Below are 22,578 nucleotides of genomic sequence, written 5' to 3' on the forward strand. Positions count from 1 at the left end.
TTCAATAGGAACTTTAACTAGCAGTAAGCTGAGGTGCTGTCACCGAGAAAATGGGATGGCGCCGTCGGCCGGTGGAAATCAGGCTCGCGGTGAGGGGTTAGGCCAGAGTGTCTGAATTGGATCGGAAGTGGACGAGCTTCATGGATGGGCGGGAGAGTGATGGGCCTGGTGTTTATTCATCATTCACTTATTTTAATATAAATGCATGTTTGATTTGTACGTCAAAAACTCAGGAGTCAACGATAAAAAATGCTTTCCCTCATTTAGGTATCGAATTCCATTGTGACATTGAATATTTTCAATCAATTATTGACATAACATTACATGTCTGACTTATTGATTTTAATTCCAAAAGGTTGAAGAACATCAAATAAATGTCCTAGAATAAGCTAACATTGGAGGAATTATCGGGGTAAATGGGATTGATTAACAATGGCAAATATGAAAGTAAGGCCACCAAAAATAGAATGATGCACACAGGTTACACAACCAAAAAAATGTCAAATTCCATTTCCCCACTAATTATTTCACTGATATGATAAGGAAAAGTGTTTTTGACTTTATGATAAAATCCCAAGTCAACTTCCACGGGCAGGTCCACACGAGTACTAGTTTTCTCCAGTTTTCGATTGCCTGCACGTGACCTTTGCATAACCTTTTTATACTTTCTCTAAACTCAAAGAAAAAGACGGCCACTACACAATCGAATGACCAAGACGACCACTTCGACCTATTTTTTTTCCTAAGATGCCCTTCTTCCATAAGCAATAATCTTATTTTCAAATTCTGCAGTTTTTCATCGTAATCCTCCTTCCTTCTACAACTCATTTATTTCGTTCCCAGATGTCATAGACAACAGCAAACCACTGAGCAAAACTCGTCATCCCCAGGAGCCCATGCCCTATACAAAGACCTCCCTTTGCAAACTTGATTCAGCAGTTCTAGACTAGGTAAGTATACAATTACTATATACATCCTTCACAATTAATAAATTTGAGAATATGAGAGAAAACAAAACAAAGAAAGGAGAACTCGAACAATCGTATCAGATACTTGTGCCTAACCTAGCAACGACCAATGTTGGTTGAAAATTTCTGACATAAGCGCTGGCCATCCTACGTGACAAAACCGCCACATTAGCAATTTCCAGTCAAGATTAGCCGAAAGAATTACATTGGCAAGTCATCAAAAGATTTAGAATTAAATTAACAAAATTGAAAAATTCATGATTGAATTGGTTACTCTAAGTTTAAGATTTTTTAGACAATTATTCAAATTAGAATTGTATACTACTTCCTACATTATAGAATGTTACTTGAATAAATATTTTCATTTATGTTTTGTTGAGTCTTCTCATATTCCCCTATAGAAACTAAGATTTATGAAATATTTTGTCTTGCTTTCTAGACTATGATTTTTCATTTGTCATTGTGAAGTATACTATCCTATACATTTGAAGTTGTCACATAGCAAGCAATTCTTCCCTATAGCTTTTGTACTTAAATTCAATGAAAATTTTCATTTTCCTTTTGGAAATTGTGTGTGACATTTTACCAAAATTTTTTATAAATATATTGTACAAATACCATCTAAACCTATTATACAAATGTCAATTTAGTCATAAATCTTTCAATTTAACCAATTTAGTCATAAATCTTCTAATAATTTGCTAATGTAGTCATTTGGATAACTTTTGCTTGGAATTTTTAATGTGCACACTAACTATTTCACGGGACACGGCTGGCACTTATGCAGACATATTTAAAAAAAAAAAAAATTGGAATTTTTTTTTTAATAAATTTTCGTTTTTTTTTTTTTCCCCTTGTGGCTAACGAAAGCTTGCGAGCCCTCGTTGACTGTAGGGAGCAATCTAAGTGTAATTCCAATAAATATAACGTGTGAACTCAGCAAAAACACATTAGATTCAATTGAATACATACAAAAGATTCTTGTCCTAATTTAGCAATACTCAAAATCAAATTTATGTTGCAAAAAAATGGTAGAAATGTATCGAAGTGCATAGCTCCTAGATTCATTCTTAATGCAAGACAATAGGACTTAAGGAACGCCTATACATCAACAACCGATCAACAAACATCCTTAAAACAATGAAGAAATCGACGCAATTGAATTGTCGAATGCTTATTTTAATAACAAGAAGGTCTCAGTTGCGAACACAATAGGTGGGAGAGGGGGGCCGGTTCCAATGAGGTGGACCGAGCTCAATTATGGGTTTCACCAAGTTGGGCTTGATGGGCCTGGTGTGGTCTGGGCTGCTCTTGTGGATCGATGGGTCGAGGTGAATTGGGCCAGGTGCTTGACGGGCATGACTTGTGGTCGGGGCTGCACTTGTGGTTGGACCGAGCTGGGCTGGAACAAGGTGATCAAACCGGGCTAGAGTGATGGGCTTTGATGGACCTGGTGCTTCATTATGTTTATTTTCTATTCTATTTTTTTTTCATTTTTATGTTTGCATTATTTATATATCTTTATATTTATATTTTTACAAAAAATGCATGTTCGCCTTGTCAGCGAAAATTAAGATATTAATAGCACGTGACGCAATTCGACCTTTCCCAAAATATTACGAATAATCAAATGATATAGTATGATATTTATCAATCCAAATTCATAGGCTTGACAAGCGTCGAGATACTACGGACTCAGAACTCTCTTCCTAGAACTTCTCTGGATCAGAGGACGTGCGATTCTCAAGAAGCGATGCAAGAGACCGACCGGCTGCTATTGGTCCCTCACCTGCGAAATCCCGTGAGTTGCATTGGGTGCTGACCTGGTTCATCAGCAATCGGAGATCGATTACGTGATCGGGGAGGGCCGTCCGGGGAACTCTTGCCTGGATCGTTCCGGACCTCCTGCTGCACCACCCGCAATTATCCGTATTTCCGGGCTCGCAAGGCGAAGGTAAGGTAAATAAAGCTACTTCGCGCTTTCCTTATTTTTAACTCTTACTCGTCGCTTTCCGCGGGGTTCTCTTCTCATCTACACAAGGTAATTTCTTTAGTTCAAAATTAGCCTTCGTCGGGGACGAGTCAGTCAGTAGTCAGCTGCATTTCCTCGGTTAAACGCGGCTTGTAGATTGATCTCAATAGCCTGAACGAGCGACGGTTTCTCTAATTTTTGTCCTTATTTTTTATAGCTTCCGTTGAATTCTATATTGGATTAATTGTTTCTAACCTTGTTCGTAGGACATGGTGTTTGCTGCAACGTTTCATGGGGCATAGTCTATAAACCCTTCCTTCACCGTCGCCTCGCCGGTATCAAGTCTAGGAGGAGAAGATGCTGAAGGGGGGGACTTTGGATGTGAGATTGCTCCTCATTGTAGAGACGAAGGGGAGATGCCACTGCAGGCTCTGCTGTTCTTAGCATCTTTGACTTTTTGTGGAAACTTTTCGCTATGATTAGAGTTGGTTCTCAAATTACTCATGGGGGAATAGAGGTGTGTATATGTGTTCTCTTTCCCTGTTCATTAAGCGTCTGTTTTTCCCCTGATGTTGCAATCCACTAGATGTAACGGACATAATTTATATGATAAGTTAATAGCAAAGATAAGTTTGAAAATGTTTGAAGGTTGCATCACATCAAAAAAGTGTAGCTCAGAACTTCGAATGGATAGAGCAAGTTCATGTCATGTTAATGGGAGTTAAGATGCTCTATATCCTCTTTCCTGTTTTAGTCTGGAAACTCCATTTGAACACGTTTACTAAGTTTGTGGAATGTGTACCCGATTAATCTCCCTTACATCTCTGATTCTGATATGCGAAAATTACTTTTGCAGCATTCACCGGAAGTGGAAGGAACTTGGTATTGACACGAAGTACTTATCCCCACACATGCAATCTTCTCATTTCTGAGCATACTGTGATGCACATCAATATCTATGGGGGAAACAGATTTATTGTGCCTCCACCCTTCCATTCCAGCATTTTACTCACCATCCAGGATTAAGGAATGGTTTAGTCGGTTTGAGTACCGACACAAATGAAGGCGTTTCGTGTCCCAGATAGCACTCAATGAAATCTTTTCCCATTGTTCATTTTGATTACTATTCAAATTCTGCTTCGTGGAATCAAAGATGCATAGACTAAAGTCACTGGTTGGCAAAGTTTAAAGGGTAGGAAAATTTGTTTCTGCTATTTCTTTTGTCAGGCTGTTTGAAAGACACTGGTAATGATCATGGGGTATAATCAGAATCTAGAAAGAATCTTTTCTGAAGGATTAGCATATTGTCTGCATTCTCACTTTTTTGTTAAATTTCCAATAGATTGTCCACTTTCTACTTCTTCATTTCTAACATTGTACCAAATCACATGCAATGGTCCAAAATTTCTTGCCTTTTATGTTGTTTGTTCTCCTGTTCCATAGTTATCACATTGACATAATTACGTCCACATTTTGTCATATGGTTGCTATAACTCTTTCGTTGCTAAGGAAATTGTCAGAAGCAAGAGTGCTAATGTTGACGGGCACAAACTTGTGTGGTTCTTCCCTGATGTGCCAAGAGCTGCCATTTTTTTGGTCAGTAATATGTGATAAATTCCCCACTTTGAGAGGATTTACAGTTGGTGTGTTGGGAGTACTAGATCTCTCTGATTGTTCTGTAATAAAAGCATTGAATCTTGCTCTCATCTATTTTTTGAGTTTAGTTTCTCTAATCAAGTATGTAGCAAGGGGCTGCAGCTTTGTTGGATTCATAGAACTCCTAGGATTTGGGATTACGAATGTGGTTGGATAAAACAAGCTGCTTAGGGAAAGATTTTCAGTAGTGTTCATTGGAGTTTATAACCGCTGTATCTGCTATATCTTGAGTCCATGAATAGTTTGTATCATATACATGTGGTCCTTTGGATGTTGGTGTAATCAAAATTATCAAGCTCTTTGTTATGCATAGTTTTGAGAGTTGCCTTGGTCTCAAGATAAGATTCGGATTGGTAAGCATCATAGGCCGTCCGTGTCTTGCTTGGAATCTAAGTCTCTGAAACTATCCAGCTAAAGGAAGGTTTGTTTGGGGTTGTGCTTATTGTTGTTTTTGGTGTGTAGAGTTGCATGTTTTGCCCTATGTCATCTCTATGCTTGTGATGGCAGACAGATGTCGACTTCAATATCTTGTTTGGAGTCCAATCTTTATGAGGTCCAATTTCTATGTCCTCACTTTTACATATAGTTAGAGGAAGAACTACAAACGGTGAAAGGGAGTTGCTATAAGATTAAAAAGGTAGCTACTCATTGACTGCATGTATCAAAGAGGGACTTGACAACATTTTAGTCAATCTTTTGTCTTTTGATTGATAGTAATTTAACTCGGTTGCACCTGCTAGAAATTCTACTTCTGAATTCGACTTTTCGCTTGTAATACTTGGTCATAATATTGTCATCGTTTAATGAAGAATTTAATTTGGAATCAGCGATGGCGTTTATGTTTGTGCTTACTATCATCTAATAGAAAGCAAGTGTGCCGATGAAAACCTTCCAATGACCAGCCAACGTCTTTGACAAGAAATTCCAACTTCGGAAGCATTTTGCCAACTATTTCCAATCAGAAGTGGGGTTATTTTGACTGGAAAAAAAATCGTGGTTATTAGAACAGCGTGGGTAACACGCCTCCTTTTTGGCTGCTACTTTCGAAAAACGACAAAAGGAGGAGGGGGCATTACTAAGCCACGCCTCAATTTTAGCTTGATTCGTGAGATGACAAAAAATCCAAATTTGTATTGGCGTGATACACACATCAAAGTTTTGTCAATGAAAATCATTAAAATTTTGTCTCCAAAGAAGTCAGAAAACGAACAATATTTAATATGACGCCCATGTGAGTCAAATGAAGTAAACACGATATTATTTTCACTGAAAAATTATTTGACGACACCTTGATGGAAAGTAAATATGTCACATGCAAGAAAAAATTAAGGTAAATGCATCATGATGATATAGTTTGGGATTTTTAATATCTTAACAAAAGTTCATGATATATATATTATAATGGGCATAGTTTGAGTTTTTTTTTAGACTTTTTTTCTTAAATTTTGAAAAAGGACAATGAGACATTACCTGTAGTGGATTGGGGGCACCTCATATAAAGCCTTTGATGCTTATGGCTTGTCGGGTAATACTCCCAGAAACAACTAATTTTATTTTTTTTTCTCCCATGAGCAAAAAATAATAATAATAATAGAAATTGGTTTGGTAAATTTTTTATTCCCAAAAACGAAAATTCGTTTTTTTTTTTCCAGGAGTAGATTTGGATCAAAATCAAGAAATATTAGAAAATTTCTTATTGTTCCCGGGAACAATTCCTAGAATCAAGTCTAATTTTTTTTCTTTTCTTTTCTCTTCTCTTTCTTCTCTTTTCTTTTCTTTTTCTTCCTTTTGGCTAGTCATTAGCCTTGGCCATGGTCGGCGATCTTTGAGCCATGATAAGACTTGTCAACCCAAGCCTCACCCAGCCATGTCGAGGCTTGACCTTGCTAGCTGACAAGAGGCTGAGCCTCACCAAGCCTTCACGAGGCTCGTGGTGGCCAGGTGAGCCTTCAATGAGCTTGTTTGGCCTCGCCCAACCGATCATTGGCCGCGGGCATAGCCGACGACCGGCTAGAAAGGAGGAAGAAGAAGAAAAATGAGGGAAAAAAATTAGAAGAAAAGAAAAATATAATAAAAGTATTAAAAATAAAAATAAAAATATTAAAAATCTTATCAAATGCATTTCTATTTTGGAATAAATTTTTGGATAACTACCGAACACTTTAAAAATTCAGAAATTGTTCTCGAAAACAAAATAATAAAAAATCATTTCCAAGCAAAAATTATTTTTAGAAATAGAATGGTTACTAAGGGCCTGTTTGTTAATGTTCTTTATTTCGTTCATGAACAAAATTCATGTTTTTTGTTCCCAGAACACATTTGGAACAAAAAAACAAGAAAACGTGTTTCTTGTTTCTGGAAAGATTTTTAAGAACAAATTTTCTCTCTCCTCTCTTTTTCTTCTTTTTTTTTTTTTCTTTTTCTTTGGCGGTCGCCGGCCTCAGCCATGGCCGGCGATCGGCCGTCGAGGGCCGGCGACCTCACCGAGCGTCGCCGACGTGGGGCAAGGCTAGGCGAGCTCGAGCTCGCCCGGCCAAGCGAGGTCGCGGCCCTCGTCGGCGGTCGCCGACCATGGCCAAGGCGCGACCAGCCAAAAGAAGAAAAAAAAGAAAAAGAAAAAAAGAAAGAAAAATAAGAAAAATAAAATAAAAATATTAAAAAATTAAAAGAAACAAAAAAAGAACATAAATTTACCAAACATGTTTCGTTCATTTTTATTCTGAACAAGTTTACCAAACACCTTCTTCTGTTCAAAAATTGTTCCCGGGAGCGAAATAGTTTTTCTATTTATGTTCCCTAAAACAATTTTTGAACAGAAACGTTACCAAACGCGCCCTAAATATGCCCTTAATGTCCAAATAAAACACCTGATAGACATGGGGAGACATGAAAAAGTGAAGATGGTTCTAACTTCAAAAAAGTTTATCTAGTTAAATGTCGCATGGCAATGCAGAATGTGTTACATTTTTAAGTGCAAATGATTTGTGATATTAGTATCACATTCGAAAAACAAATAGCAAAAGGAGATACATACGTTATTGTCCTTGAAGGACATGTAGTGGACTATCGACCTTATTCATGTTCAAAAAAAAAAAAAAAAGAGGTGAATATGTAAGACATGAAAAGACCAAAATGATCTTAAAAAGTTCATACAAAATTTCTTGACAAGAATAGTATCATTGTCATGATTATTGTAAAATACTCATTTGGGGCCACAAATTTTCAAATGATCATTTAAGTAACACAATTTTTATGGGGCGACCACCTAAGCCACCTTCCTGAACTCACTATGTAAACTGCCTTACTTCTATGGTTGTATTTGGTTTTCTTAATAACCTAATGTTCAATAGAATAGCATTTGATGGAAGTGAAAATTTGAATTTTCTTATGTTCAATTTCGTGTTTGAATGATGATGGATCTTGCTATGTGCTTTCTAATGTTTGGAACATGATAATTATGTTCGTGTCTAGACTACTTGAGCTATGGAAAATATGGATTAGAGTATCAAATTGATCGGTAGTTACGACGGTGAGTTGATTTGTCAGAGCATTATCAATGATATCAGCTAGCTCTCTCCATTTAAGAGATAACTAAGCTAGATATTATTAGAACGGTCAACTAGCATGATGCACAAAGGATACAACATACTATACATGGACCTCTAAACAATAGGATCATATGCAACAATTAAAAGAAGTTTGAAACATCGAGAAAATTCTCCGATTTAATAAATACTATTTATTGGAGAAACGCGACGACCAGGTTACTCTCAATCCTGGCCTTTCCTGAAGCATAGTAGAGCAGAGACCAAGGGCTGAGGCCAAAGCGTAGCATCAATGGCTAACTTGCGATCACCTTTTTCATTGATGATGCTTGAGAGTTGCGGGCCCTCGTGTGAGGTTGCCGGGATGAAGGACGGCCTCCGCTTCAGTTTTGTCCTGAGTGACAAAGGGTCAAACGCTCGGAGTTGGGAATTTTAGTTGGGGACTAATTAGTGGACTTTGACTGACAGTTAAAGTAATGGAAAAAAATCTCGCCTGTTTTCCTACAAAATGAAGCTTGAGGATTTGCAATTTTGATTCGATCTACAGCCACTCATTTTCCCCCCTAATGTTCCGATAATGTATCCTTGAGAGAGCAAGTATCTGCAGCAACGACAGAAATGAAGACAAAGTAACAATTTCTCTGGCCATCATTTGAAAAGATTTTGTTACAAGCAAGTGCTTCAAAACACTTGTTAAGCAATCAATTTGGGAGATTTTGCACTTTCCAATGCATTGAGTTCTCATGTTATGTGAAATAAATACTTAAAAAAATTATTTTGAAATTACATATGCTTAGCAAGTACCCCAAGATGCTTGCTAACATTGGAAAAATTTACTCCGACCCTCTATCACCATATATTGGATATAAGCAATTATTTAGTGAAATCTAGTACACATATTAAATTGGATTTGGGTTGTCAAACCTTGTAAGACTCACGTGTGTCAACCTTTATTAAAGGTTCGAATTCATTTCTACGTATATTAGGTAGATGCAACAATTTATATTTGGACCAATCAAATTATACGGATTGTTGCCTCAAAGTCCACTTTTCATCTTGATCGGATTTAAGCGATACACATCAAGACAAAAGCCATCTCGATCTAACTAGAATACTTCAGAACTTAAAAGTCTTCGATTCACACCATCATTTGATGTTGTTCTCCCGGGCATAATAACCGTCTCTTGTTCACACCTTTTATTACGCATCAGTACACTTTGCTTCAAACCATCTAGGCACTCTTATTCAATCCTTTGACACTCAGAACCAAGCCATGCCCATCGCAGAACTCTTTCTTGGTGCCTTTCTTCAGGTGCTGTTTGATAGGTTGGCCTCTCACAATCTGCTCAACTTTGCACGGCACGAGGGGATTGATACACGGTTGAAGAAATGGGAAAAGATGCTGATCGAAATCCACGAGGTGCTGGATGATGCAGAGGACAGGCAACTGAGCGGACATCTCGGAGTGAAGTCATGGCTTGAAGATCTTAGGAACTTGGCCTATGACATCGAAGACTTACTTGATGAGTTCGCCACAAAATCCATTGAAAGCAGGTTTAAGGCAGAATCCGGCACTAAAAAGGTGAGTTCCCTTCTTCCGAGTTGTTGCTTCAGATTGAGCCCAAGAGCGTTTATGCTTGACCACAAAATGAGATCCAATATAGAAGATATGGATGACAGATTACGGGATATCATAACTCGGAAAGATAGTCTTAGCTTGAGAGAAAATAATGGGCAGCGATCAGCACATGGCCCACTGGATAAGCCCCTACCCACTACACATTTGCCCGAGCCTTGTTTCGTTAGTAGGGAGGTAGAAAAAATGGAGATCATCAGATTACTAATCACAGAAGAACATGATAGAACGTATGCAGATATAAATGTGATTCCCATAGTAGGGATGGGGGGTGTTGGAAAGACAGCTCTAGCCCAACAAGTCTACAATGATGCTAGAGTCACCAACTATTTTGAGGTGAAAGCATGGGTTTGTGTTTCTGATGAGTTCGATGTGCTTGCTGTTACAAAGAGAATCTTTGAGGCAACCAATGACCATTCATCTTGTGAATGTAAGGACTTGAATTGGCTTCAAGATAAGCTCAAGGACAACCTTTTTGGGAAGAAGTTTCTTGTCGTGTTAGATGATGTTTGGAACGAGAAATATGGAAAGTGGACTACCCTCTTGAAGCCTCTTCAATCGGGAGCAAAGGAAAGCAAGATCATCATCACGACTCGTAACCTCCATGTTGCTTCAATAGCTGGTGCTCCCCCGAAAATTCTTAAAGAGTTGTCACTAGATGCTTCTATGACTTTGTTCACATTTCATGCTCTAGGAGTCAGAAATTTCGATCGTCATCCCGATCTTCATGAATTAGGTCAGAAGATAGTGGAAAAATGCAAAGGATTGCCATTAGCCGTGAAGACATTAGCTGGGATATTACGCACTGAAGTTAGTCCCCATAAATGGAGAACTATATTGAACACCAAAATTTGGGACCTACCGGAAGAAAGAAATGAGGTCCTTCCAGCTTTGAAACTTAGCTATCTTAATCTCCCTTCCAAGCTGAGAAGATGTTTTGCTTACTGTGCTATATTTCCCAAGGATTATGAAATCAAACGAGATGAGTTGATTCACTGGTGGATTGCAGAGGGCTTGGTGAAGGCAAAAGAAGGAAAAAACTGTTGGAATGAAGGTTTGGATTATTTCAATGAGCTAGTAGCTAGATCATTATTTCAAAAGTCAAGCAACAATGGATCACGATTCTTGATGCATGATCTTGTGAATGACTTGGCAAAGCTAGTTGCGGGTGTAACCTATTTTAGCTTAGGGGAGTTGGAGTTTGAGGGTGACCAAAACAATTCATCTTTAGCTCGTCACGCCTCATTCATTCCCAGCGATCTTGTTGTGTCGGAAAGATTGAAGATATATCATGGAATGGAGGGACTTAGGAGCTTCATATCATTAGAGAAGCAATATTGTACTTCCTTTGTGTCCCAGAAAGTGCTATGTGACTTGTTGTCGGGATTGAAGTACTTGAGGGTGCTTTCATTAAGTCACTATAACATTAGAGAGGTACCAGATTGCATCGACAAACTAATGCACCTAAGGCATCTCAATCTATCGTACACTGATATTGAAAGGCTTCCAAAGTCAATTGTCACATTGTACAACCTAGAGGCTTTGATGTTGCGTAGTTGTCAATACCTTATTGAATTACCTAACAATATGGAGAAACTTGTCAATTTAAGATTTCTTGACATCACCAACACTTGGAGCCTAAGAGCAATGCCGTTGTATATAGGTAATTTGGTTGGTCTTGAGATGTTGTCTAAGTTTGTAGTGGGAACAGAAAATGGGTCGAGGTTGAAGGAGTTAAAAAACCTAAAGAACCTTGGCGGGGAATTGTGTATCTTTAATTTGCATAAGGTTCGAGAAGCTGAAGATGCCAAGGATGCTAACTTACCCCAGAAGGAGGGAATATGCCGGTTGACCATGCAATGGAGTGAAGATTTTGAAAATTTCTGGAATGAAGAGCTTGAAGCAAAGGTCCTCGACTTTCTTCACCCTCACCAAAACCTCAAAAGTCTCACAATATCCTACTACAAAGTGGCCTAGAATTCCCGTCATGGTTAGGAAGTCCCTCATATGTTAACATAGTTCATTTGTATTTACATGACTGTCGTAGGGCCAAGGCATTACCATCACTTGGGCAGCTATCTTCGCTAAAAGAAGTGTACATCAAAAGTCTAAATGCAATATGCACCGTAGGGCCTAAATTTTATGGAACTAAAAGTCCTTTTCCATCCTTAATAACATTAAAATTTGAGGACATACCTTTATGGGAGGACTGGTCTCATTGCATTGGTACCGAAGTAGAAGTTTTCTTCCCTCGTCTCGAGCATCTCATCATTCGGGATTGTCCTCTGTTGATCGGAAAATTGCCTAGTCAACTAAGTTCCCTTATAAAGCTCAAAATTAAGTCATGTTCGCGTATGGATACCTCGTCCTCTATCATTAGCCTTCCATCCCTCAATGATTTATACTTTGGAAGTTGTAATGAGGGATTGCTAAAGAGTTTGGTTAACCTAACATCTCTTACCGCTCTTGTCATAGAAGATGTGGCTGAATTGACTTGCTTAAATCATGAGTTTACAAGCTCCTTGATCAAGCTGGAGAAGTTGGAGATTAGTAGTTGTGAAAAGTTGATACACTTATGGCAAGATAGAGACGTAACTCGAAATCTCATTTCTCTGAAGAGCTTACTTGTCAATAGTTGTCCTAGGTTGATATCTTTTGTGGCTAAAGAAGGAGATGTAGAGCTGCCCGGCAACCTTGAGACTATCGATTTGAGGAATTGCTTCAATTTAGAGACCCTCCCAAGCAAGATGCACGTCCTCTCCTCTCTTAAGGGCTTGGCCATTAAAAAGTGTCCAAAACTTGTTTCCTTCCCTGATACAGGTATACCGACATCATTGATGTCATTAGATATAAATCATTGCAAGATGTTGCAATTTTTACCTAGAGGATTAAGTATTCAACTGGATGAACTAAGCAGCAATAGTAGCGGTAATCACAGTGGCATGATGCCTTGTCTGCAAGAGTTGAGGATCTTTGGATGTGATTCTCTGCCAACCTCTCCATTTGGCAAGGGTAGATTTTCACTTGGGTCCCTTAGGAGACTAACTATTGGAAATTGCAAGGAAGTGGAGTCGCTCATGGAGATAAACCTAGACCATCTTCCTTCACTTGAGGTGACCAAAATTTTGGATTGCAAGAATTTGAGAAGCTTACCCCAGGGCTTGCACACGCTATCCCATCTCACTTCCTTGGTATTGGACAGATGTCCTGATCTAGAGCTCCAGTGCTTCCCTCCTCTTCCTCCCAGCATCTCGAGCTTGTGGTTTTCTTGGTGTCCAAAAATAAAATCCTTACCTAATCAATTGCACCGACTTACATATCTCCGTGTTCTAATAATTTCATGGTGTGAGAGTATTACAAGCTTTCCCCATGGAGGATTACCACCCCAGTTACAGACACTTAGGATATGGGGATGCAGGAATATGAAACAGCCAGTAAGGGAGTGGCTTACCCCCCTCACCTCCCTTCAATATCTCAGGATCGACGGTAGCGTTGGAAGAGTGGGGGAGGAGAAGGATCTTCTGCTTCCGCTCCCTCCTTCTCTGCTCCATCTTGAAATTAAAGATATGCTGAACGTGGAAAGACTGTCCAGCAAACTCCCTCCCTCTCTTCAGACCTTATTGATCTATGATTGCCCGAAGCTGAGGGAATTGCCCCAGGATGGCCTCCCTCCCACCCTAGGAGAACTCTGGATTGAAAGATGTAGGATTCTCAAGGAGCGATGCTCGACACTAACCGGCTGCTATTGGCACCTCATCCGTGAAATCCCGCAAGTCACATCCAGGTACTTTGAATCGACTTTTGAATCTAAGTCGATTAAATAAAAGGGCTTTTTGGACCCAAAAATTTTGTGTATATAGGCCAAGGCTATTTCCACAGCTAAAATAACTGCTGCCACAACCATTTAATCTAAACAGACAATAATACTCTTCACTTTACACAAAATATGGCCTCTTCTCTTTCGGCATTTTCAGCTCCTCTTTCCCCCATACTCCCATCCATCCCACTTTACAAATCTTGCTGATGCATAGAGGATTGGCATATTTTCACCTCGATTTAGTTTTTCATTAATTCCTCAAAAATCAAAGAGACGTGCTGCAATCAAATATCCGTAACGGCGAAGAAAACCAAAGCCCTATTCTTCTTGAGGGATTGTACTCATGTTGTGAATTGCTGGGACAAGTATAAATCTACCAAGGCAGATTAATTGGTGTGTGGGTGGGACTTGTCGTCTCTTTTTCTCTTTTTGTCGAGCCTATGACGATGAGATTTAAGTGCTAGATCGTTCATCAGGCTAGGAAGTGATGCAATGCGTGGTTATTTTCCAAATTTAAAATGCAGAGTTTCTCTTTTCGATCAGGTGATGATCTTCAACTGCTTTCTTGCTATTCTTCTTGCTGTCACTTTGAAGGACGAGAGTTTATGGTTATGGAGTACGATTGGAATTCAGAACGGGATCCGTTCTGAAGGGTTGTTAAATTCTAACATTCACCCTCCGTTGCTTTGCAGATAAGATTTGTCAACTCCATCAGAATAACCTGTCAGCTACAGCTTCTCGTTTCTATTCTCTGCTTAGTAGCTGTGATTGCGGTAGTTGCAATGATCCCTCTACAGTTCATGCGGTGATGGCATTGGAATTGTTTGAATGCCTTCTTCCAAGTCATCCTCGCCCCTTGAATCAAGACGTGCATTTGCTCCCAAGAAGACTTCCATGCCTCGATTCATATCATCAAACTCGGGTATGATCTTGCCATTTACTAACTCCTACTCTTTAACTCTTCTACTCGTAGTCATTTCTCTACTCAGATTCGTCATCAGTTCCCCTGTCATTTGAAATGCTTCGTCAGATGTCAACACACCAGGGAAAATGCCAATAAATCTGGGATGTCATTAACGGAGTGGCTCGTTGGAATTTGGCTTTCTCAGCTTAGTTTTGCATTCTAGCTGTTTGTTGCATTCCCTCATCCCACTCTTTTGTCAATGTTTGGCTCTGTCTCGTTCACCAAGATTCTCTCAATCTTGCTTCCCCTGCAGATCGCATTGGAATTCCATTGGTGAAGTTTGTGGGTACGACCCAGTTACCCATGTAAAGGTCTATATAGCTCTCCTTCACCGTTGCCTCACCAGTATTGAGTCTAGGAGAAGATGCTAAGGGGGACATCCGACCATGCCACTGCGGCCTTTCTCGTTAAGATCTTGACTTTTGTGGAAACTTTTCCACGATTAGTTGGTTCGTGAATTTCTCAAGAGGATAGGTATGCATATCTCCTCTTTTCCCATTCAACAAGTGCCTGTTTTTCCTCGATGTGCAATCCACTAGATGAGTCTGAGTCTGGACATAATTTACACGATACCCAAATAGCAAAGACAAGCTTGAAAAGCCGCATCACATCTAGAAACTGTAGTTAAGAACTTCAGATTGATAGAGCAAGCTCATGCCATGTTAATGGCCATTAGGTGCTTTGAATTGTCTTTCCTGTTTTAGACTGGAAACTTCAACACATTTACTAAGCGTGAAAAGTGCCCGATTACTCTTTTTATATCTAGAATTCTGATATGGAAAAATTACTTTTTGCAGCATTCACCAGAAGTGGAAGAAACTCTGTATTGACTTTTGGTCGGCATTTACAGATACAATGTACATATTCCCACAAACGTGATCTTCATTTCTGACCACACTCTGCGGTACATCGAAATATATGTAGGAAATGGATTATTGTGCCTCAATCCTCATTCCATCATTTTACTCACCATCCAAGATTAAAGAATGGTTTAGTTGGTTTGAGTACAGACATAAATGAAGGCTTTTCGTATCCTAGATAGGAATCAATGAAATATTTGCTCGTTTCGATAACTATCCATGTTCCGCTTCATGGAATCAGAGAAACATCGCCCTGCAGTCGCTGGTTGGCTAAGTTTAAAGGGTGGGTAGATTTGTTTCTGCTAAATTTTTCGACAGGATGTTCAAAAGACACGGCTAATGGTCATGGGTATAATCAGGATCTAGAAAGAATCTCTTTCAGAGGATTAGCAAATTGCCCGCATTTTCCAACAAATTGTCCACATCCTATTTGTTCATTTCTAGCATGGTCTCAAAGCACATGTCAATGGTTCAAAATAAGAGTGGCGCCGTGCCGGATCATTTCTCAAGGAGGATAACTTATGACTCTTCTCTTCCTCTGCAGGCCAAAGCATCTGCTGTAATTCTTAATTGAGAAAGCATTACTTGAGTTTGGAAAAGTTGCCTGTTGCCTCCATATTTGCATGTGTTTAGAAGTGACCCGATTTGATACGGAGAAGCAAGAACAGAATACACATATTTATGCCCTTCACCAAAGTCCTTTCTTGATTTTCGGAGTGAACCATGTCTGAATTCAACATTTTTAGATACGGGTCGGCTTTCGCGGGAACTTAGGTGAGGCCACTGGAGTGCTTTATTTATAGGCTTTGTTGCCACTGGTAGGAAAGGTAGTTTATGAATCTTGCCATTCTCAGACGGCAGGCTTATGAGCTGTTCTAACTTTCTAATGGGCCTCTCTCCAACATTTTCTTTAGCATTGAAATTTGACGGTTGAATTTTGTAAGTGCGGCAGCCGTTAGTCGGATTTCATGGTCGCCTGAACTCACAATCGCTGCGGGGGATAATGGCGAGCGACTCCCCTGTTCACGGCTCCACTTTCCCTCCGGTTTCAGCTTCTTCCTAATCATTTCCTCTGCATTGCGTGCTTCCCAGGGAAAGTTCGACGGAGATGTTCGGAGATTAGGAGTCTCGATCGTCCACGCAGGTGGTGAGAATCCAAGTTTCAATGTGCCGAATCCAACTTTGCCCGTTCCTGACTCACTGAGTCTGAGGACTGTCGATTCTATTGAAAAGCAGCGAAGAAGATGAAATCGCTTCTGAATTCTTCTTCACCCGAAGATCCTCCTGCGAACTGGAGAGCTGGTGACGGGGCTTTTTGGGAGCTGCTATGGAGGAAGAGTGAGTGATCTCTAAGCTTGACCGAATCATTCGTGAGAACTTTGTCAATGCTGGTATCGAACTCGCCAGACGCATAAGTGCACGTTGGATTTTTCGATGAAAAATTGAGGTGTCAAAAACAATCAATGCTTCCATCCGTTTAGATAACGAATTCCACCGTGACAATGAATATTTTCAATCAATTATAGCCATAAGTATACGTGGCCGACTTATTGATTTTGATTCCAAAAGCCTTCAGGTCAAAGAACGCCGAATAAATGTTCTAACATGAGCCAACAACAGCTGAATCATCTCGATCCAACCTAATTTCATGGAGTTCACGACAAGGTAATTGGTTTTGATTAATAATGGCAAATCTAAAAGTAAGACCACCAAAAACGGAATGATGTGCACCAGTTAAAGAATCAGAACAGTATCCTAATCCGTTTCAACACTAATTATTTCACAGATATGATAAGCTAAAAGCATCTCAGACTTCACGTGCTGATAGATACATATTTCGCTCATAACGCATACTCGCTTTATGATAAAATCCCATTAACATAAGGATTTAATTCTTCAACTTTCACGAGCAGGTCCGCATGAGATCTAGCTTTCTCCAGTTTTCGATTGCCTGCGCACGACCTTTATATAGCCTTTTTATACTTTCTCTAAACTCAAAGAAAAAGACAACCCCTGCACTTACCAATAAGCAAAACCAACACATTTCAACCTCTCCCTGTCCTATGGTGCTTATCTTCCATAAGCAATAATCTTCCTTCAAATTCTGCAATTTTTCATCTTAATCCTCCTTCCTCCTTCCTCTTCTTCATATCATTCACTGATGCTCTATAGACACAGCAAACCATTGAACAAAACTCGTCATCCTATGAGCTCATACCACAAATCATTACCCATGCAAAGACCTCCCTTTGCAAACCTGATTCAGCAGTTCTAGGCTAGGTAAGTATACAATACATGCTTCACATTTAATAAGTCTGAGAATATGAGGGAAAAAGAAAAGAAGAAAGGAGAACTTGAATAATCAATATCATATTCCTGTACCTAACCCAATAACGACCAATTTTGGCCAAAAATCTTTGTCATGGACACCGACCGTCCTACATGGCAATTGCCACGTCGGTAATTTCTAGCCAAAATTAGCTAGAATGATTATATTGACAAGTTGTCAAAAGATTTATGACTAAAATTGCAAATTAATAAAAGATTTAGAACTGAATTGGCAAAATCGAAAAAATTAGGATTGAATTGACCATCGTACATTAGGTTTAAAATCTTTTGGACAGTTATCTTGAATCAAAAACGTATATTACTCCCTACATTATACAATTTTACTTGAATAAATATTATCTTTTGTTAAGTTGAATTTTCTCATATTTCCCTAGAGAGACTAAGGCTTCATTCCTTTCGCGAAAAACAATTTCTCGGAAAACATTTTCTTGATTTTCCGGTGTTTATTTCATAAAAAATGAACTAGTTATAGCAAACATTTTCCACAAAGGAAAAAAAGTCTTCTAAAAGAGGACAAAATGTTTTTCACTTTTTAAGTTAGGGAAAACATTTTCCTTACTCACTCTCTCTTGTCTCATACTCTACTAGCCCCCTTCCTTTTTTTTTTTTTTTTTAATTTGAATTTTAAATCTTTTTCTCTTTTTCTTTTCTTTTTCCTTTTATTTTTTTCCACCTTCTTGTAGTTGGTCGTCCAACACAGCTATGGCCGGTTATCAGCCACAAGCGAGCCTTGGGCCTCACTTGGCTCAGCCTCACGCTTGCTTATCTCTAGCTTGCAATAGCGAGGCCGGAAGATAGAGAGCTCAAGGCTTGCCCTCGTGCTCGCCTATCTTTGGCAAGCCCATGGCAAGCTTGAGCTTGCCGCTCGCCAGATCCGTGAGCCAGCGATGAGCATGAACCTTTGGCTCACTACTCACCAAATCGGTGAGCCAAGTAACAAGCGTGAGCCTCTAGCTTAGCCTAAGGTCTACAAGCTAGCGGAAGCTTGCCTTTGGTCGGTCGCTGACAATAGCTGTGGCTAGCAACTAGCCAAAGAAGAAGGAGACAAAAAAGAAAGGAAAGGAAAGGAAAAGGAAAAAAGAAAAGAAAAACAAAAATAAAAGATAATTAAATTTATTTTTAAAAAATAAATTTAATCAAATTTTAAAAATAATAAAATCAAAGTTATAGAAAAAAATTGCATAGAGAAAAGATTTTCCTTACCGAACAACGAAAATATTTTCCATTTCATTTTTAAGTTTTAGCTGAATATTGAAAAATAATTATATTTTTCTAGAAAATATTTTTCAGAAACGCTATATTTTCAGGGAAACGAATTGAGCCGATTTATAATATAATTTGTCTTCCTTTTTCGGCTGTTGATCTTCATTTGTCATTGTGATGTGTATAATCCCTATATATTTGAAGTCATCACTTAGCAAAGATTCCTATAACTTTTTAGTTCTTAAATTCAATTAAAATTTTCATTTTCATTATGCAAATTGTGCGTGACATTTTGCCAAAAAACATAATACACATATGCCATATAAACCTATTGTATGAATGCTAATTTAATCACAAACCTTTTAGTTTATCAATTTAGTTCTAAACCTTTTAATGATTTGTCAATCTTATCCTTCTAGCCAATTTTGGTAAAAAATAATTGACGTGAATACTAGCCATTCTACATAACACGATTGGCGCTGATAAAAACAATTTTTGCAATTAAAATTTTTTGAATTTTTTATAAATTTTCTTTGCTTTTTCCATTTCTTTTCTTTTTTCATTGTGGTTGGTGACAGCCACTAGGCGAAGGCTTGCAAGCCCTCACCAGCTGCCACCGGGGGAGGGGGCTGATTTTTTTAGATTTCTTTAAAAAAATTTACAAAAATTATCTATGTTAACGCTATTTGTGTCATGTAGGATGATAGACATCCCCATCAAAGATTTCTAATCAAAATTGGCTAAAATGATCACATTGACAAATTGTCAAAATATTTAAAAATAATCTGATCAAATTGAAAGGTTTAAGGCTGAATTAACATCCGTACAATAATATAGAACTTTTTGGTAATTATCTCTCTGGAAATTGTGCATGACACTCTACAAGTTAATCTTAGTTCAAGGCATGAAATCTAAAGTTTATATAAAAAGTCGGCTTTGCATCAAGTTTTGTTTCCAATAGGTGTTTAGTATTGTGCAAATGATTAGATTATGTATATTATTATTCTTTTAACGTCCTCAATTTTTGTGGTTTTACAGCGTAAGGAGCATTTTTAGCCATTGGTTTTGGATGTTATATATTCCGGTTGCCATAATCGCACACACAAACGAGTGGTCGGCTTGTCTCTGTCGCTTGATGGAACCGTTTATTTGTAATGGATCTAATAGACAAGTCCTTTCTTGTCTTCGGGATAGTTTTGGTGGCATGACTGTAACCCTGTAGAAATTCTCTTATAAGAAAATCAGGTAAAAGGGTTTGAAGAACCATTTGTGAATTGGATATCAAGATCAAAAATTAATAGGATGGCTGCCATCTTGCAAAAATATGTGTTGGTGCAGTGTTTAAAATATCTTTTCGTAATACTTCTTTTATTGATTTGCAATCAATACGTAAGAGAAATTTGGAAGGGTTTCTTCAACAATTAGAATGGGTACAGTTGGGTACAGTTTAAAGGTTATATACGTAAATATTGCCAAATAATCAATGAAATTTTTTTAACTTTTGTTGGCCAATCAAACACATACATACATACATATATATTCTTTTTAGTCATGTTGGTCCTGAGATTAGACTGTGTATAAAAACAATAATGTGGCATTCTACATCAACGCATGACAGATATTAAATTCTGACAGAAGAAAAAATATGGAAAATCGAAAACGAAAACCGTATGAGAGAAAAAGCCAGCGTTTATAGTTAGGTCTGACGAGGAGAGAGAGACGCTTGCTTTGAGCTCAATGAAGATTGTCACCCTTCACTGAGTTGCACCATTATTGATCGAGATACCACGTGACCGTTAAATCGAAAATAAAAATAGAGACCAATTACACTTGACATGTCATAAAATTTAGACAATCATATAATGATATGGTCTGCATAAACTAAATTAGATATTAATTTATTCTTATTTTGATAATTTGACGGAGTTCACGAGGCTTGCATAAGTGAGATGGTGATGTCATGATCTATGTGATGCATGATGATGATGGTCAAGCTTGAGAAATTGAAGATCGTAAGGTGTACAAAGTTAATACACTTGCGGCAAAACAAAGATGTAATTCATGATCTCGCTTGTTTGAAGAGCGTAGTCGTCAACAATTATTTGGAATTCATATATTTTGTGGCTGGAGAAGGAGATATAGAGCTACTAAGTAACCTTGAGACTATCAAATTGACAAATTGCATCAATTTAGAGAAGCTCCTAAGCAAGATGCACACATTTTCCTCTCTTAGACGTATGACAATCGATAACTATCCAAAACTCGTGTCCTTTCTCGAAATAGGCATACCAATATACTACAAGGTGTTATGATCTTTACTCATAGGATTAATTGTTCATCTAGATGAAGCAAGCAGCAGCAGTCATATAAGAATTAACAATTTCCGGATGCAATTATCTGCCATTTAGCAAGGGTAGATTTTTACCCTCGACCCTCAAGAGACTTGCAATTTGGAATTGGAGGAGAGTGGAGTCACTTGCAGAGATAAATGTTGACCATTTTCAATCGATTCAAGAGATTGAAATTAGGGGTTGTAGGAATGTGAGCAGTTTACCCCAGTGCCTACAAACTGTCTCATCTCACTTCCTCGATATTGGATAGTTATCCTGCTCTAGAGCTGGAGTGCTTTCCTCCTCTTCCACCTGGCATCTTGAAAGTTTGTCTTTGGGATGTCCGAAGATAAAATCATTACCTAATGAGTTCCATTGACTTTCATGTCTCCGAGATCTGGAAATTTCTGAATGTGAAGAGTATTACACGCTTCCCCAATAGAGGATTGCCGTCCTAGCTACAGGAACTCGGTGTATGGGGATGCAGGAATAAGAAGCAACCGGTGAGGAAGTGGCTTACCCCCCTCACCTCCCTTCAATATTTGAGGATCAACGGTAGCGCTGGAGGCGTGGGAGGGGAGGAGGATCTTCTACTTCCGCTCCCTTCCTCTCTACTCCATCTCGATATCTCATAAATGGGGAATGTGGAAAGACTGTCCAGCAGTCTCGCAGCTCGCTCCCTCTCTCCAGACCTTATGGATCGTATGGTGCCCGAAACTGAGGGAATTCCCCTCGGATGGCCTCCCTCCCTCCGTGGAGCTACTCTGCATAGTATAATGTGGGATTCTCAAGGAGCGATGCACAAAACTTGTTGAAAGAAAATATGATTGAAGATCTAGGATCTGATTGAGGATTTGTATTGATTGTAATTGATAGGAGATGTGATTAATTTAGGACTAGAAAAATTAGAAGAATTTATTTACTTTTTTTATTGAACTCTCTTGTACAATATATACATCATTGTATTACATCTAGAAATCAATGAAGCAAATACAATTTTCCTCCTTACACGAAATTCCCATATTCCTTTTCTTCTTGTCTTCTTCTCGAATCTGTGACATGGTATCAGAGTGTGTCTTGATTCTGACATAAGCTTCCGCACTAAAATCAGCCTTTGTTACTTCTCTGTTTTCTATTGCTGCAATCCTTGCAGAACGGAACAGAATCCAGTCTTCTCTGTTTCTCGTTGCTGCAACTCTCGCAGAACAGAACAACATCCGGGAGGAGGTTCTTCATCCAGCCTTCAATTCTTTGTTCAAAAATTAATCTACAAAATAG

At 38.6% G+C, this 22,578-nt stretch overlaps 2 protein-coding genes and 1 long non-coding RNA gene across 4 annotated transcripts; all 3 read left to right on the forward strand.

Moving 5' to 3' along the window:
- The first annotated feature begins 2,788 nt into the window (after positions 1 to 2,788).
- On the forward strand, positions 2,789 to 4,131 carry LOC120290372. Of its 2 annotated transcripts, none has more exons than XR_005548303.1 (3): positions 2,789 to 2,927; positions 3,207 to 3,457; positions 3,797 to 4,131. It is a non-coding gene; the product is annotated as an uncharacterized LOC120290372 (long non-coding RNA). The 2 variants fall into 2 exon arrangements; XR_005548304.1 differs by having other exon boundaries at positions 2,789 to 2,922.
- A 5,144-nt stretch (positions 4,132 to 9,275) lies between these two features.
- On the forward strand, positions 9,276 to 11,754 carry LOC120290694 (putative disease resistance RPP13-like protein 1). The gene has a single exon (XM_039307056.1). The coding sequence runs from the start codon at positions 9,415 to 9,417 to the stop codon at positions 11,752 to 11,754; it is 2,340 nt and encodes a 779-aa protein (XP_039162990.1). The 5' UTR covers positions 9,276 to 9,414.
- Positions 11,755 to 11,763: 9 nt separating this feature from the next.
- Positions 11,764 to 15,504, forward strand: LOC104432502 (putative disease resistance protein At3g14460). The gene is made up of 4 exons (XM_039306381.1): positions 11,764 to 13,561; positions 14,287 to 14,516; positions 14,812 to 15,032; positions 15,356 to 15,504. Exons 1-2 carry the CDS (start codon positions 12,132 to 12,134, stop codon positions 14,288 to 14,290), a joined length of 1,434 nt encoding a protein of 477 aa, XP_039162315.1. The 5' UTR covers positions 11,764 to 12,131; the 3' UTR covers positions 14,291 to 14,516; positions 14,812 to 15,032; positions 15,356 to 15,504.
- Positions 15,505 to 22,578: the final 7,074 nt, after the last annotated feature.

The sequence above is a fragment of the Eucalyptus grandis genome, chromosome 2, assembly GCF_016545825.1.
Source record: "Eucalyptus grandis isolate ANBG69807.140 chromosome 2, ASM1654582v1, whole genome shotgun sequence".
Taxonomy (NCBI): domain Eukaryota; kingdom Viridiplantae; phylum Streptophyta; class Magnoliopsida; order Myrtales; family Myrtaceae; genus Eucalyptus; species Eucalyptus grandis.

What these genes read in the sequence shown, in the direction of transcription:
- LOC120290694 (XM_039307056.1), top strand. Translation starts at nt 9,415, where the DNA reads ATGCCCATCGCAGAACTCTTTCTTGGTGCCTTTCTTCAGGTGCTGTTT.
- LOC104432502 (XM_039306381.1), top strand. Translation starts at nt 12,132, where the DNA reads ATGGATACCTCGTCCTCTATCATTAGCCTTCCATCCCTCAATGATTTA.